Source organism: Diabrotica undecimpunctata, chromosome 6, assembly GCF_040954645.1.
Source record: "Diabrotica undecimpunctata isolate CICGRU chromosome 6, icDiaUnde3, whole genome shotgun sequence".
Lineage (NCBI taxonomy): Eukaryota > Metazoa > Arthropoda > Insecta > Coleoptera > Chrysomelidae > Diabrotica > Diabrotica undecimpunctata.
Genome location: NC_092808.1, coordinates 111,255,721 through 111,271,370, shown reverse-complemented (window position 1 = coordinate 111,271,370; position 15,650 = coordinate 111,255,721). Strand labels below are relative to the sequence as shown.

General features: G+C 31.6%; 1 protein-coding gene across 1 annotated transcript in view; it reads left to right on the top strand.

Moving 5' to 3' along the window:
* mTor (serine/threonine-protein kinase Tor) overlaps positions 1-15,650 on the top strand; it is a 120,882-nt gene that overhangs the window by 83,767 nt on the left and 21,465 nt on the right. The window contains exons 23-26 of the mRNA XM_072535113.1: positions 6,282-6,387; positions 11,853-12,022; positions 12,083-12,323; positions 13,898-14,094. Coding sequence (XP_072391214.1) covers positions 6,282-6,387; positions 11,853-12,022; positions 12,083-12,323; positions 13,898-14,094 — 714 coding nt within the window. The remainder of the gene's footprint in view (positions 1-6,281; positions 6,388-11,852; positions 12,023-12,082; positions 12,324-13,897; positions 14,095-15,650) is intronic.

Here is a 15,650-nt window from a genome sequence, read left to right as displayed (position 1 = left end):
CCTAAAATGCCATTTTGGTTAAATACATAGATGTATTATTTGTATTTGTAAAGGTAAATTGTATGGTTAAATAAATTTTATCAGTAAAAGTCAAATAGGATTGTCGTTTTTATTGAATACCCCATACTAATTCTTACAGTACAATAACTTTATTAGATGGATACAACACCATGTCCGTTAAAAAGGTTAAAAAACACAGGAACAAATTTGTTTTTAATTATAACAAATGTATTATGTAAATAACAATAAACAGAATGTTCTATTAAAATATTGTTTCGATATCTCAATAAATAGCTGAAGCAATAATACTTTTTGGTGAAAAAAAGTTTAAAACTGCTCTCCTGTAAAGTTTTAAAAATGAACATAGTGTTGATTCCTTCCGAGGTACAGATATTTGCATTTATTTTTTTTCTAACTTGCATAATAACTGCCTTTTCTAGTTTTTCCCTCTCTTTGTAGCAAACACCACTTATTTGGCTTCATTATCACTGTATAAATACTTAAAGAACTGGTTACACTTCGTAAATACGTATACACAACAAGTTGTCGATACGACTGCTGACGTCACACACCGTAGCCTCGCTGCGAGGAGCCGTTTTTCTAGCCTCCATCAAAATTAAAATTAAGAATTGATTTATCTTAAAAAATATATATTTTTAAACAATTTCATGTTTACTATATTTTTACATATTTTAAAATCTATTGAGTTTAATTGAATTTTACTATATTTAAAAATTAGTGAACATCCCTATTAGTTCATTTAGCTGATGAATGATCGTATTTTCCATGCCATCCCCACTATTTAAGGTTATGTTAGAATCACAACAAATCACACGCGTTTCATCTAAAATTTGAAGTTTTCCGGCCCAATCCCGTGCTGTGCATGATTTATGGAAGGCTTTTCCACACTTTACACATATTATTGTGCTTATTCTCTTAGTTTTGCAACAAGTAAACTTGGTTTTTTCACTCTCACTGTCACGATCATCCTTATCGGACGCCATCTTCTTTTTATCTTCTTCCTTTTACGGTCGTCCATGGAATTCACATCATTCTTTTTGCCTTAATTTCCAAGATTCGATATTTAAATACAAGACAAAAATTAAGCTATGACTTGCTACAATCTTAAAAAGATGATGTGCAAGTATAACTAATGTTCAAAGCACAAGTATAGTTTCATAAATCTATAAAAGTAAGGGAAATATATCTTATAAGTTGTAGAAAATAGAGCTGTACACCGCTTCTAATAAATCTAACCGTGAAAATCAGCTAAAACGAACAAACGAGTTGAAACGACATAGAATAAACTGTAACCAAAAACTAGCTCACTGTATATTCAGTAAGCAGTAAGACTTTTGGATTACAATCTAATAATTATGGAAGAAGAACCCGGTCGTATTTTAATCTGCGAAGCTTGTCTGTGTGTGTTACATCGCTTTAATTGAAAATCATTCAACTAGAATCAATAACTAGTTGCCGTCTACTACCAACTAGAGTTGCCATCTAGAGCTCATACAGGGACATCACCTCAGGGGATGTCTAACCTCCAAATTGGGAGTCTTACGTTGCCAGGCAGGATATCTGTTAAAAACTTCATCATGAACACCTGGTAAATGCACTGTTGATGGACTTGTCAGTCTGAAAACGTTCTGTTGTGATGTAGCCTGAACGGGTCTTTTTAATTATATACATTTGATTTGATAAAGGATTTTTAAATAAAACTTTAGTGATTTATGGTAGACAACCAACTACAGGAATTTTATTTTCCTTGTGGATTTCATTTTCATTGCTTTTATTTTGGATATGACTTTTTTATTTAATATCTCTAAACCATATGTAGCAATACTTTCTATGACACTTTTGTATATCCTAAAACTGCCCTAGTTCATATCTATCCCAATAGAAGATAAAATTCTCTCAATGACTTGACTAAATGCCTAAAAAATACAAATGGGATAAAACAAACATCAGAAGATTCAGAATTCCTAAATATTCTTCTGAATTAACAAGTCTGTTGAAAAAACTGTATAAATCATCGTAAACATAAAAGTGAAGATGTTAGAAGACAAATTCGCTATCATATAGTTAACTATTTAATTATAGTTTTGTTTAAAGCAGATTATGTATATTTAATACGAATATGATAATAAAAAAACAGAAAAGTGCAATTCTTCGTAGTCGGAAGCCCATCCAGCTAGATGCGAATTTACTCAGACAGATATGTCACTGAATAAACACAATGAACTCTTCACAGTGTAGTAACTGGAATACAATCCGTTATCTAACCGCCAAAACTATCAGGGTGTAGCAGACGAAATCTTCAGTGAATCTTCACGAATATTATGACGAGACAAACACCTACATAAAACCTTATGTTTTTGGATAACAAAAAATCTAAACAAAAGAGAGGAACCATAAAATCCTTAACAGGTCGTTTTATCCAAATATGTGGGCCTAAATATTTGGGGGAAAATTTGAAACATCGAGAAATAGCGATGTGGTAGAAGTAGTCTAAAATCCCACTGCAGGATCACTACGTTCATAACATAGTTAATCAAACTCATATTTTTACATACATTTAAAATTAGGAGAATATATTGATAACGGGTTGCCAATCAAAAAGTGGCCGCAAATATTTTTAATTCAATTAATAGTAATTAACTTTTAAACAAAAATTTTATTTCGATCAAAATTATTTTTTAAATAAAATACGCTGATCATGACGTATATGCATGTTTTTATATCAAATTAAAGCAATTTTTTCTTAATATGATGATATAATATTATACAGATTGAACGAATTTAAAACGGAACATACAATTTAATATATGTCTGTTTGAACTGCATTTGAAATAGTGGACCAATATAAAACTTGGACAAAAATAAATCCATACCCGGTGATAGACATTGTATAAAATATCGTTCAACTATCTGTCTCCTTTAAAGAAAAGAGGAGCTTGCCTAATAGTCGGAGAGATAGAGCCGAAATTTTGAACTGATCAGTAATATGACATTTCTCTATTGGAATATATTTATTGTAACTGGGTTAAGACTTTGCCTTACAGGCGGACGCCCCTCATGGTACAGGGGGTGGCTATACAGGGATGAAGTTGTAATTTTTTTCGGAAAAATTAACGATCGATAATATGGCTGAAAATTTGCTCAGAGTAAGATCTTGGTATAACTAGACGAAATCCCAAAGGGCGGACGCGAGAATGGATACATAAGGGGTGGCGGACAGGGGTGAAATTGCAATTTTTTGGGGAAAAATTAACGATAAGTATTATGTCCGCCATTTTCATGGCTCATTATTTAGCCCCTAAAAACTCTAAATCCAAAAGAGCGGACAGCTGGGTTGATACAGAGAGCCATAAAACGGGGTCAAATGTACCACCTGCCTGCGCATTTTAGGTCTCGGTAACAATTTTCAAACTGATTTTATTATGATATTATTATACCGATTGATTTGAAAATTTGTATGCTCACTTCTGTTACTATTCTGAAAAGCGTTAAGTAGAGTTTTCCTCAAAATTTTCCAAAAAAATTTCCGTAAATAAAAATTTTCGTAATTTTTTGAGGTAAAATCTAATTTGTAGAATCCTTTCGATTTTCTGTCAGTTATACCATGATTTTTTTCCAAAAATTTTCAAACGATTTTTCCGATAAGAAAAAAAAATTTAGAAAAACATTTGATAAAACTCTACGTCATCGTCTGAATCTTTTATAGAATATTTTGTAGTTTTAAAATGATATTATGATAATATTTTTTTTTTCAAACTAAACTCATATTTACTTTACAAATCACATTTTTTTCTTAAATATAAGGTATATATGAGAGTAAGAAAAATGACGACATTTTTAAAGTTTTTCTAATTTTTCGTCATTTTACTCTCATTAATGTCATCACATTCATCATCTTTGTCACTTTCACTTTCAATAATATCACATTCATTATCTGCTTCATTTTCAATCACTACTTCTCGAACTGATTCTGGCATCTGAGGTATCTGAACAACCATTATTTATGCAATATAAATTTAAAAACCTTTTTATTGTAATAAAAAATAAGTAAAATTACTATTTGTTATACCAAAAATATTTAATGGTTATCATTATAAAATTACTTTAATTTAATAAAATATCAAATATCAAACATTTATTCAATTAAAAATTAATTCGTAAAATATTTATATTTAAGAAAAAAATGTGATTTGTAAAGTAAATATGACTTTAGTTTGAAAAAAAAACATTATCATAATATCATTTTAAAACTACAAAATATTCTATAAAAGATTCAGACGATGACGTAGAGTTTTATCAAATGTTTTAGAAAAGTTTTTCTAAATTTTTTTTTCTTATCGGAAAAATCGTTTGAAAATTTTTGGAAAAAAATCATGGTATAACTTACAGAAAATCGAAAGGATTCTACAAATTAGATTTTACCTCAAAAAATTACGAAAATTTTCATTTACGGAAATGTTTTTGGAAAATTTTGAGGAAAACTCTACTTAACGCTTCTCAGAATAGTAACAGAAGTGAGCATACAAATTTTCAAATCAATCGGTATAAAAATATCATAATAAAATCAGTTTGAAAATTGTTACCGAGACCTAAAATGCGCAGGCAAGTGGTACATTTGACCCCGTTTTATGGCTCTCTGTACCAACCCAGCTGTCCGCCCTTTTGGATTTAGAGTTTTAAGGGGCTAAATAATGAGCCATGAAAATGGTGGACATATTACTTATCGTTAATTTTTCCCCAAAAAATTGCAATTTCACCCCTATCCGCCACCCCTTATGTATCCACTCTCGCGTCCGCCCTTTGGGATTTCGTCTAGTTATACCAAGATCTTACTCTGGGCAAATTTTCAGCCATATTATAGATCGTTCATTTTTCCGAAAAAAATGACAACTTCATCCCTGTATAGCCACCCCCTGTACCACGAGGGGCGTCCGCCTGTAAGGCAAAGTTTTAACCCAGTTACAATGAATATATTCCAATAGAGAAATGTCATATTACTGATCAGTTCAAAATTTCGGCTCTATCTCTTGGACTATAAGGAAGCGATAAGTGGTTTGACAGCATAATAACTGCTTGTGTAGTCTAGTTTTTTCAGTGATTCTAGGCAACCTAGTTGGGTGGAGTTTTGACTTGTTCTTGAATGAATTCAGAATCCAGCAGCCCGCTGAAGTATTGGATTTTTATAATATAATTATTTGACAACCTTTTGTTGGCCAACCACCTAGAGCGGAGTTGAGCCGAAATACATTGATTTCGTATGTTCCGTTTTAAATTCGTTCAATCTGTATATCCTAATATTTAACAGCTGGCAACCCACATAGGGTTGCCAGCTGTTAAAAACGCGAGATATCAAAAGTAAAGTAAAACATACTTAGCGCGCAACGCTACTGGTTTCAGTTGTGTGAGTTCTTAAAGTATGCGTTGATAAATATACAATAATATACATATTATCACTTGTTAAACCAGTGTCGTTCAACGATCAACGTTTATAGTAAAGTGGAGTTTTTGCATCTAAACAGGATATAGATCTCAGCGATACGAAATTTGAAAGCTATTCTCAGACGTATCGAAAACTCCAAAAAAGACTAACTAACAGAGCCCGGAGGCCATAGGAAGGTTATAAATAGCTTAAATATTCGAGAAATATCATCCAAAGATAACTTCTAAATCACGTCTATATATCGGAAATCAAATAATTTTCACAAGTCCTTAAATGGCTGAAGCATTTAAAAATTAGCGTCAAAACGTTTTAGATTACTTGTATCAGAGACGAAAATAATAAAGTACTAGTTAAAAAAATAATGTCAAAAAGTGATGGAAAATATACTTTGACAGTTTGACATAATTTGACAGAAAACCAGTTAAACTATGGATGCAGTACCAACGATGGTCACCAAAATAACAAATGAGGAAGAGAATGACGCACTCCAAAAAATAAAGCGGTTGGACCAGATGATATCCCTGGGAAAGTGTGGACAGCTTTAGGAGAGACAGGGATAAATTTTGTTTAATATATGTTTTAGAATAATAGGTTTGTTTAATATAATTTATGGACGAATGGAGAAACGACTTAATTTTATTATCAACTTAGATTAATGGACTACAATGCGATCATTATTACTACGATCTGTGGACAAAGGATTAAGTCTGAGGTTAAACTCCTCTACACACACGCAATTCATGTAAAATATTTTATCATCTCTATAGATATTTTTTTAAATTTTTTTACCAGTATACTAATACCATTTATTATATTTAAGATGTTACTTGAAATTGGGAACGTGGAAAGAATCTCTTGAAGGCCTAACAGAAAGATCAGTACAGACTATTTTAGCATGCTATCAAAAAGCAACAGAATATGACAAGGTAGGAGCAGTTATTAATATATTAAACAGGGTTGGCCACTCAAGAATTCACCCTGATGTTTGCCAATATCCTTGGATTTTGTGAAAATGCTAAAACGGGTCGATTTTTATTCCAACGGGGATATCTTTTAACAATATAAGATATCTGTCATTTGTTAATCCCTGCATTCCAGTACCAAAAACCTTTAATTTTTAATAGGGAATATTATCATGTGTGGTACATCATTAGACAGGTATTTCGCTGGAGAATTCAGGCATCCAAGATCTTTTTTATATTAACTCTATTCTTGTGAAAAAATATCAGTTTGTTGAGAGTTTCAGACTTCTTAAAAACCAAACGTAACGCCTATGTTTTGCTAGTATCAATTTCAAAATTTTCCAGTCGCGTCAAAAACTACATTAAAACTAAATTTGCAACATTAATAGGAAATACTCTTAAATGTAAATAAAATTAACTACATTTTAAATTAATAAATTCATAATTCAAAAAAGTTTACTTATCAGCTATAATTATTTAATTAAATAATAAAATGATTATCCACCAATGTTCAATCACAAATTAGTCTATTAATTTTGTAATCTCACATTAATCTTAATTTCCTGAATTTGTATAGATTCACCGTGTATAATTGTGAAACATATCGATTAGTAGCTTAATTATTATGCCTAATATTATTGAGGAAATGCCTGCAATCATTTTCTCGGTTGAAATTATATTTGCTACCTTTAAAAAGTCAAAGGTCTCTGTTCTATGCAGACGGCAATACACGTATTTGATGAATCGTAGCATTTTAGTGAGATCATTAATATAGCTTCGGGACTACTTTGGGACGCAGTCTATTATAAATTTTTACCTCAACAACAACTATAGTGTAATAATTCAGTAGCTATCAATAAAACTATATTTTACTCCACTACTTCAACATTTTATTTTATCATCGTGGATCGAGAAGAATCGGTCAAAGGGAATTTAGAAATAATTCGAACTTATAAGTACATTCGAATTTGTCCAACCAACGTCCTTACAATTATCAAGTTGATTAATCCTTTAGTCCCTGAACATAAGAGAATTAATATATTTAATAAAGAAATTTCTAAAGGACCAAAAGGTTGGATTCCTTTAGGTGCTCATAGTATTCCTAATTCAATAGTTTGAGCTAATGATCTATGCCAAAATCCTCAAAAGAATGATATAAAGAAAACCTGAAGTAAGAAATAAAGTTATACCTCATTTTAAACCTTTTGTTACTAATAGTGTATATAGATCTTGATAGGTCTCCTGTCGTCATCGTAGATATATAATTAAACTTTTAAGTAGTGAACCAATTAATAATAAATTATTATTACATAGATCAAATCATTTGATTGATCCTAATAAGCTTCTAATAATGGTCATGATCTGATATCTACCAAATGATGTGTATGATTTTTGTGAGTTGACATTAAATTACTTCTCTAGAATATAAAGTTCTTACAACAGCGATTACATAAGATTGAATCATAGATACAGCCGTTTCTTATACTATAGTATTTTCCACCTAAGAAGACCGCTTTGCAATTAAATGCTGGTAACTTTATTACTAGCGGACCAAATAAGCGGCGATATATTTTACACTACCTTTATGAATAACATTTTACTGCTCTGTTTTTTCAATCAGCACTGCTCAACAAGTTATCGTTTATTGATTTTAATATTTTATTGCAATAGTACGAGTACGGAATATTTATTTAAACAGTGAATTTATTAATGTTAATTTTTTTTTAATTTCTTCTGACGTATCGTATAATGTAGGTTTACCCAATAATCAAAGTTATGCCTTTACAAGAACATATTATTTGAAAAATAAGGAGTACCATGTCTCATAATAATTGTAATCTCCTTTACACACACTTTAAAAAGTTGTTTAGTAATGTATTTCTTAAATCCACACAATCATTGAAGAATGATTGAAGCTATTTAAAAATATCTTTCTGTTAACGACACTGTTATCGACAAAGTAGATCAAATTCAAACTTCTGTTTATCGTTAAAAATTAATTGATGGTCGTGAGTTTTATTGGTGTTATTTAATAATTTAGCAAAATACATAATCAGCAAAAATCTTATTTAAGACATGCTAACGGTTTTTGCAATCACAATCAATGCAGTGTTTATGCTTATTTAGCATTGGCTGTTAAATAATTTGTGTTCGATTGTTTCGTCTGTTGTACAACCCTCGTTCTTTTTAGAGTGTAGTAGTTATATATAAGTATTTTTTTATAGTAGTGTATTAAAGCGATACTTTAAAGTAAAACGAGTAATTTGAGAGAAAATAAAATACAGTCGAAACGTAGAGTTTTATCTCCAGAAGAACGGCGTTTAGTTCTGAAAGTCGAAAGTTATTTCAATTTGGAAAAAAATAATATCGGTCCATTGACATCTGTTATGGCAGTTCAGAAACGCACATGCGATGCTTGCGATATCTCAGAGAGGACATTCCGAAGAGTTAATAACATGAGTGAGGATGAAATAATAAAGTAAGCAAGAGAAATCGTCGACATCCAAAAACTTTAGATTTGCACCAGTCAATTAAACTTGCAATTAAAAATATTATATATAATGTGTATAAAGCCAAAGAACATGTAACAATTAGTGCTGTGTTACAAAAAATAAAAGACAAGGAACTGTGTGATATTAATTTAACAAGTTTATGGAGTGCTGAAACATTTAGGTTTTCGATATAAAAAGACAAATAATAGACAAGTATTGTGAACTCTCTAATGTTGTTTCAAAACGGTGGCATTTTTTAAGAAAATACATGAACAATAAAACGTCTGTTAGTCCGAGACAAGTTGTATTTTTAGATGAGACTTGGATTTTCGCTAAAGGAAATTATGTCAAAATCATCCTGGCAAGATTGCACCACGAAATGTTATTCTTCTAGTCGTTCCGGTAATGGTAAACGCTACATTATACTTCATACTGGAAACGATGAGGATTTTATTCCTGACGCTAGTTTAATTTTTTCGTCCACAAAGAATACATGTGATTACCATGGAAATATGGATCCAAATATTTTTGAGGAAAATTTGTTAAAAAAATTGGAGCGACCATCCATAATAGTGTCGGATAATGCATCCTACCACTCAAGAGTAAAAGAGATATTTCCTTCAAGCAGCTGGACAAAATAAGAAATAAAGTTGTGGTTGACAGAAAAGAAAATTTATCACAGTGACATATTTTTAAAAGTCGATTTACTTCAAAGGTGTGAAGAGTACAAAATTCAAAATAAATTTGTTACTGACCAAATGGCTCTTAAATATGGCCATGGGAGGTTATAGGAAGGAAGTCTTCGACTTCCTACCATTGCCACTATAATGCAATTGAGTTAGTTTGGGGTATAGCCAAAAATTTTTATGATAAACATGCATCCAAAACAACAAATGACGCTAGCGTTCTTAGTTTATGGAAAGAATGGCTAGAACAAATAAAGGCAGAACAATAGCAAAATTGTATTAGACATACGGAAGACATAATCGTTCAGTCTTTTCAAGCGAGTTATAGATGAGGTCCGGCCTCTAATTATTCGGATAGACAATTCAGATAGTGAAATATCAGACAGTGAATAGGACAAATCGTTTGCTAAAAGGAAGTAACAAAAAAGTGTTTCGGGAATTCAATTCGGACTTTGTGGTGTATTTTAGTTAAACGATAAAGTACCTTCGGTCTAATTACTGGACTACATACTCTCAATAGCTTTGGTATTAATAATTACTGGACTACAGGTGTTTAAACCTTTTGTTTTGCTGAAAACTCGGAAGTGATTTAGTGCCAATTTGTTTCAAGGTTTAATACAGTGTCTGCAGAAAGTAAAGTCTTGGATGTATTTTATTAAAATTTGGACATGCCAGCAACTTCGCAAGTATTTTCCAATTTGACTGCATGCAAAACCATTCGTATAATTTTCACTCTACGCAAAATAGAGACTTATAGGAGACCTTGAGGAACATTTGATGTCGACAAATAATTTCGAGTAGGTATTCGAAATATTCAGTCCCACTTCTTTTAACACGTCCTGTATATACATATTATATTCATTTGCCTTTGATACAGTAAAATTCAATATTATTACTGAACATAAAATACAGGAAATTAAATATTTTTACTTTTCAAGCGATCGGAATTAAATATTAACGCCCCACTGTTTGAGGTCCACTGATCATATCTTAATTGCATATCGGCCGGCGTAGGGTAAAAGGACTTTAGTAGCTTTTCACATTTCCTTTTTTATCAGCTATTGATCCCATTTCAATAAATTTTTTAACTAATTTTAATACGTACGTGTGCAGTGTGGGATAACCAACAATCACCTTTTTAAATGTTCTTAAAATACACAAATGTTCTTGAACTAAATAAATACGATAGATAGAACGATAAAGGTTAACTGTATCACCAGCAAACCTGAAATTTGTCGGAGACAGTATTTTATTATAGTATGATAACTTTTCTTTCTTCTGTATTAATTGATAATAGCAGGTACTTACATATTTTATGCACTAAGCACTGAATTTAATTAGGTTCACTATTTAATAAAAATAAAATTAAAATTTGAAAGCTGCTTCTACTTTAGAAGCGTGAGTTGAAATATGACTTTTTTGATTTTTTAAACGTCAGATGAAATTTTGACTTGCTTGCGTCTAGTTGAGAAACGAGACACGAAATATTGTAGAGCTTGGTTCGAATAGTTATAGTATAAAAAACTGACAAGCGCAGGAAATACGGTACAGAAGGAACAAGGCATGTTATGCTTATCGAGTAGGTCTTTAATTTAGTTAAATGGGAAATTCAAATATTTCAATTATTATTGTTTATTTATTAAACAAACTATTGTAGAAAAGACAATTTTCTACATTCCATTTTAAATATAAATATGGAAATTATTTCAACGCTTTCTACGGTAGAATAGACCATTTCGAACGAATTTAAAAAATACTCATTTAATATCGCTGTTAAACGCTACCAACGATAGTTCAAACAACTAAACTTTTTTCAAATTTTTTTCAATGTATTTTTTGACGTTATGAAAATAATGTGTCATTAACACTAGCAAAACATAAGCGTTACTTTTTATTTTTAAGAGGTATAACACTTAATAAATGGATAGTTTTTCACAAGGACAGAATTAATTTGAAAAGAAAAATCATTGATGTTTGACTTCTGCAGCGAAATAGTTATCGAAGGATGTGCCAGACATGGTCTATTCCCTATTTAAAATTAAGGGTTTATGGTACTGGATGGGAGAGGGTTAACAAATGGCATGTCTTTATCGTTAAAAGATCACCCTTTGGAGTAAAAATCGACCTGTTTTAGCAATTTTACAAAATCCAATGAATATTGCCAAATATCGGGGTGGGTTCTTTTGAGTGGTCAAATTTAGTAAATGATTTAAAATACAACCTTTTCTAATCAAGCCGATACTTTTTTTAGGACTGGTATAAGGCATGGCACAATTGGGCTTACATGAACTTCGAAGCAGTTTTGTTCTACAAAAACGTAGAAGATACAGAAAAAAGTAAAGGCGATAGGTCAAGCATTGATAATGAGAGAAATTTTGACTTAAACAAGCACACTGTATTAGCCGTACAAGGTTTTTTCAAGTAAGTAAATATTGAATAACTGTTATATTAGGTTTTTATAAATTTTAATTATTCTTGCAGATCAATACATCTTTCACAAGGAAGTTCCCTTCAAGACACACTACGTCTTTTAACTTTATGGTTCGATTACGGACAGACTGCTCAAGTATCTGAAGCAATAGCCGAAGGTATTCGACTAGTGGAGAAAAATACCTGGTTACAAGTTATTCCACAGTTAATAGCCCGTATAGATACAAATCGCTTATTGGTTTCAAAATTGATAAATCACCTTTTAGTGGATATCGGTAAAACTCATCCGCAGGTAAATTCATTAAGTATATTTTTTCTTAACATCATTGATGGTCCTCTACTAATGTTACAATCAGCCTAATAGCGTTCCCAATTATATTATTACAAAAATTATATATATATATATATATATATATATATATATATATATATATATATATATATATATATAGAGAGAGAGAGAGAGAGAGATAGAGAGAGAGCTTTGAATTATTGAATTAATATATTTACTTTATACATGGAACCAATTTAAAAGGCCTATTATCAGAGTGCCTCAAATCAAGAACTCACAGAATGAATGAGTCAGAAGTAATGAAGAGAAAGCTGAATTATTTGTTCAATATCTTGCTAGAGTGTTTCAACCCAACAACATAAAATCCATAATCGACCCAACTCCACCCTATGAAGCTGAAATGGACATGAAGATGACTCAAATGGAAGTAGCTCAAGAAATTGATACTCACATTAACCCAAAAAAAAGCCTATAGTTATTTAATGACTGTTTGAGATTAAAACCTGTTCCGGAATGTTTTTAAACAGCTCAGATAATTATGTAGAAACAATCAGGCAACACAGTAGAACAAGTAGATTCATATAGACCTATTTCGGTATTGCCAGCCCTATCCCAGCTATTTGAGAAACTGCTACCAAAAAGAATCAAACCGGTAGTCAACATATCTGGTTTTCAATTCGAATTAAGAAACCGTCACTCAACAGTAGAACAAGTACACAGAGTAACATCTGTTATTGAAAAAGCACTTGAAGAAAAACAGCACTGTCTAAAGTATTTCTTGATGCATTAAAGGAATTTGATAGTGTGTTATCAAGGATTCATCTATAGATGGTTAGACTACTGCCGCGGAATCTCTGTCAATTTCTGGAGTCATATCTTTGTGATAAAAAATTTCGGATGTCACATGAAGAAGCTTTTTCGACTTTCAAGCCAATCTCAGCTGGTGTACCACAGGGTAGTGCCTTGGAACCACTGCTGTATCTAATTTATACTTAAGAATGTGCTGCTCATTAGACTCTCAAGACCAATCGGCATATTACACTAGACAGCTTTGTATGTACAATTTCATAATCTGTGAAGGAAATTTGACTGCTAATCAAGCCGGGATAGCAAGCAAGCTAATAGTGTTGATAATGTATTTTAGTAATCTTTTCAAGTTGTGTTCTTCCCTTGCTTTAAGTTATAATGAAGTTATTAGGCTATTGAATCACTTTCATATTGTTATTATTTCTATCCATTTTGACTGGCACTGACTTATTTGTATTACTATTATTTTTTTCACAAACATAATCCATCTTGTCACCTTGCTACCGACGATAGTTACTTAAACTTATGTGTAGTCTGTAACGACCTCGTTTCTTTCTTTGCTTTACTTTGTAACATTTGATACAATTTGCTATTTTTACTGTGAATTTTTATTTATTAAAACATGTTTATTTTGACATTTCGATTTCCACTTCGGAAATCGGAATTTGTATTTTGAGAACGATTTCCGAAGTGGAAATTGAAACGTCAAAATAAACTAAACTAAAATTGTGGTAAAAATATATTGTAACATTTGACTTTACTTACAGGCGTTGGTGTATCCGCTGACGGTGGCCACAAAAAGTAATTCAAGTGTTCGAAGAACTGCAGCTAATAAAATTTTAAAGAGCATGAGCGAGCATTCTCCAACTCTAGTCAGACAAGCACTCATGGCATCGGAAGAATTGATTAGGGTGGCCATATTATGGCATGAAATTTGGCACGAAGGATTGGAAGAAGCTTCACGGTAAGTTAATATTGAAAGATTATATTTTCGTAGATGCATCGATTTCTTCTTATCATATCATATTTGAAGTTGGTCTTCCGAATGGTAAAATCGAATGTTACTATCAAATTTGTAATTATTAATGGAATATCCTGTATATTAATATATTTTTAAATTCTGCGTATAATTATGAACAAATTTTATTTAAGGTACCATATCAAAAATTGATATTTTTAGTTATTCAGGAGAATAAATCAGATGAGAAAATAATTCACACTTTTTTCTTCTGCATATGGGGCCGTTTCTTACTGAATTCCTGTTTCAATTTGTCCATTAGTGCCCAATAATATTGGCGATTAATAATTTTACCTTTTTTAAGATAGTTATTTAAAATTATGTCTTTGCAATACCAAAATGCAGTGTTCATAACCTTTCCGATCCATTAAGCCACTTTTGACCGCTTCGGAACAATTTTGCCGGCGTCAGTCCACTGCCTTGCGTTCATTATGTTATCTGGTGTGTAGTAATAGATCTAGGATTCTTTTAATACTTACCAATCGATGCCAGAAGTCCGACGCATTGCGCTTCATAAGGTCCAAACACTGCTGAATAGTGGTCACACGATCATGCTTCTGATCAATTTCTAGCAAACGCAGCCATTCTGTTGTTTCTCGCCGTTTTATTTCTCGTATAATAATGTTTAGTGAGAGATGGAAAATAGTTTTTCTCCATATGCGTAATTTTTCCAAACAAGTCAAATTTATGCTATCTGCATCGTGCTAAAATTTGACATGTATACCTAAAAAAGGTTAGACTTTTGGAGTATTGGACGCTTCTTGGCCAAAAGTGTAAGGTTGCTGACTGGCCGAGTCAGCGCAGTCTTTCTAGAACTAATGTTTTTTTAAGATCGCAGCGCCCTAATCGGTGAAGGAGGATACATATCAGGCCACCAGATAAAATGTGGTGACACGAGGTCGATATTATAGGATTTAGCTTGAGGGAAACTACAGATCCCCGCTCAAAAAAGGACATTAGAGTCCAACGGTTGATACCAGTCAACTGACTAGATCTTGAAGTAAAATTAATTACAATTAACAAGGTCTTCAAGACAGGTTGTAACGTAAATTGAACCGGAATGGGAAAAAATGGTGCCTAGAAGTTGGGTACTACTTTATGTTATATATATAAAATTAATCCAAATGGCAGTTTACTCTTTAAATATAAGTTGGACGAAGAATTCCAGCTCCAAGTAATGTTCACTTTGTATAGTAACTTAAAGAACATGTGCAAAAATTGATCCAAATAAAAAGGAAAAGGGGCCCCACCTTGTCTTTGCTGTGGGTAAGGAAATATATATATGTAAACTCTTAAATATTGGGGAAATCTGCAAGAAAGACTCTAATGAGTATCAATTGTTTCGCCGAACGTTTTCGCCAAAGAGAATTAATTTGGCTTCTTCAGGGCTGAAAAAGAATAAATTATAATTAGCTACCATATATTATCTATTAAAACATTATTGATCTTACCGTAACTTGTATTGTAGAGTTAGAATATTAAAAAAACTTTGCTAGTAACAT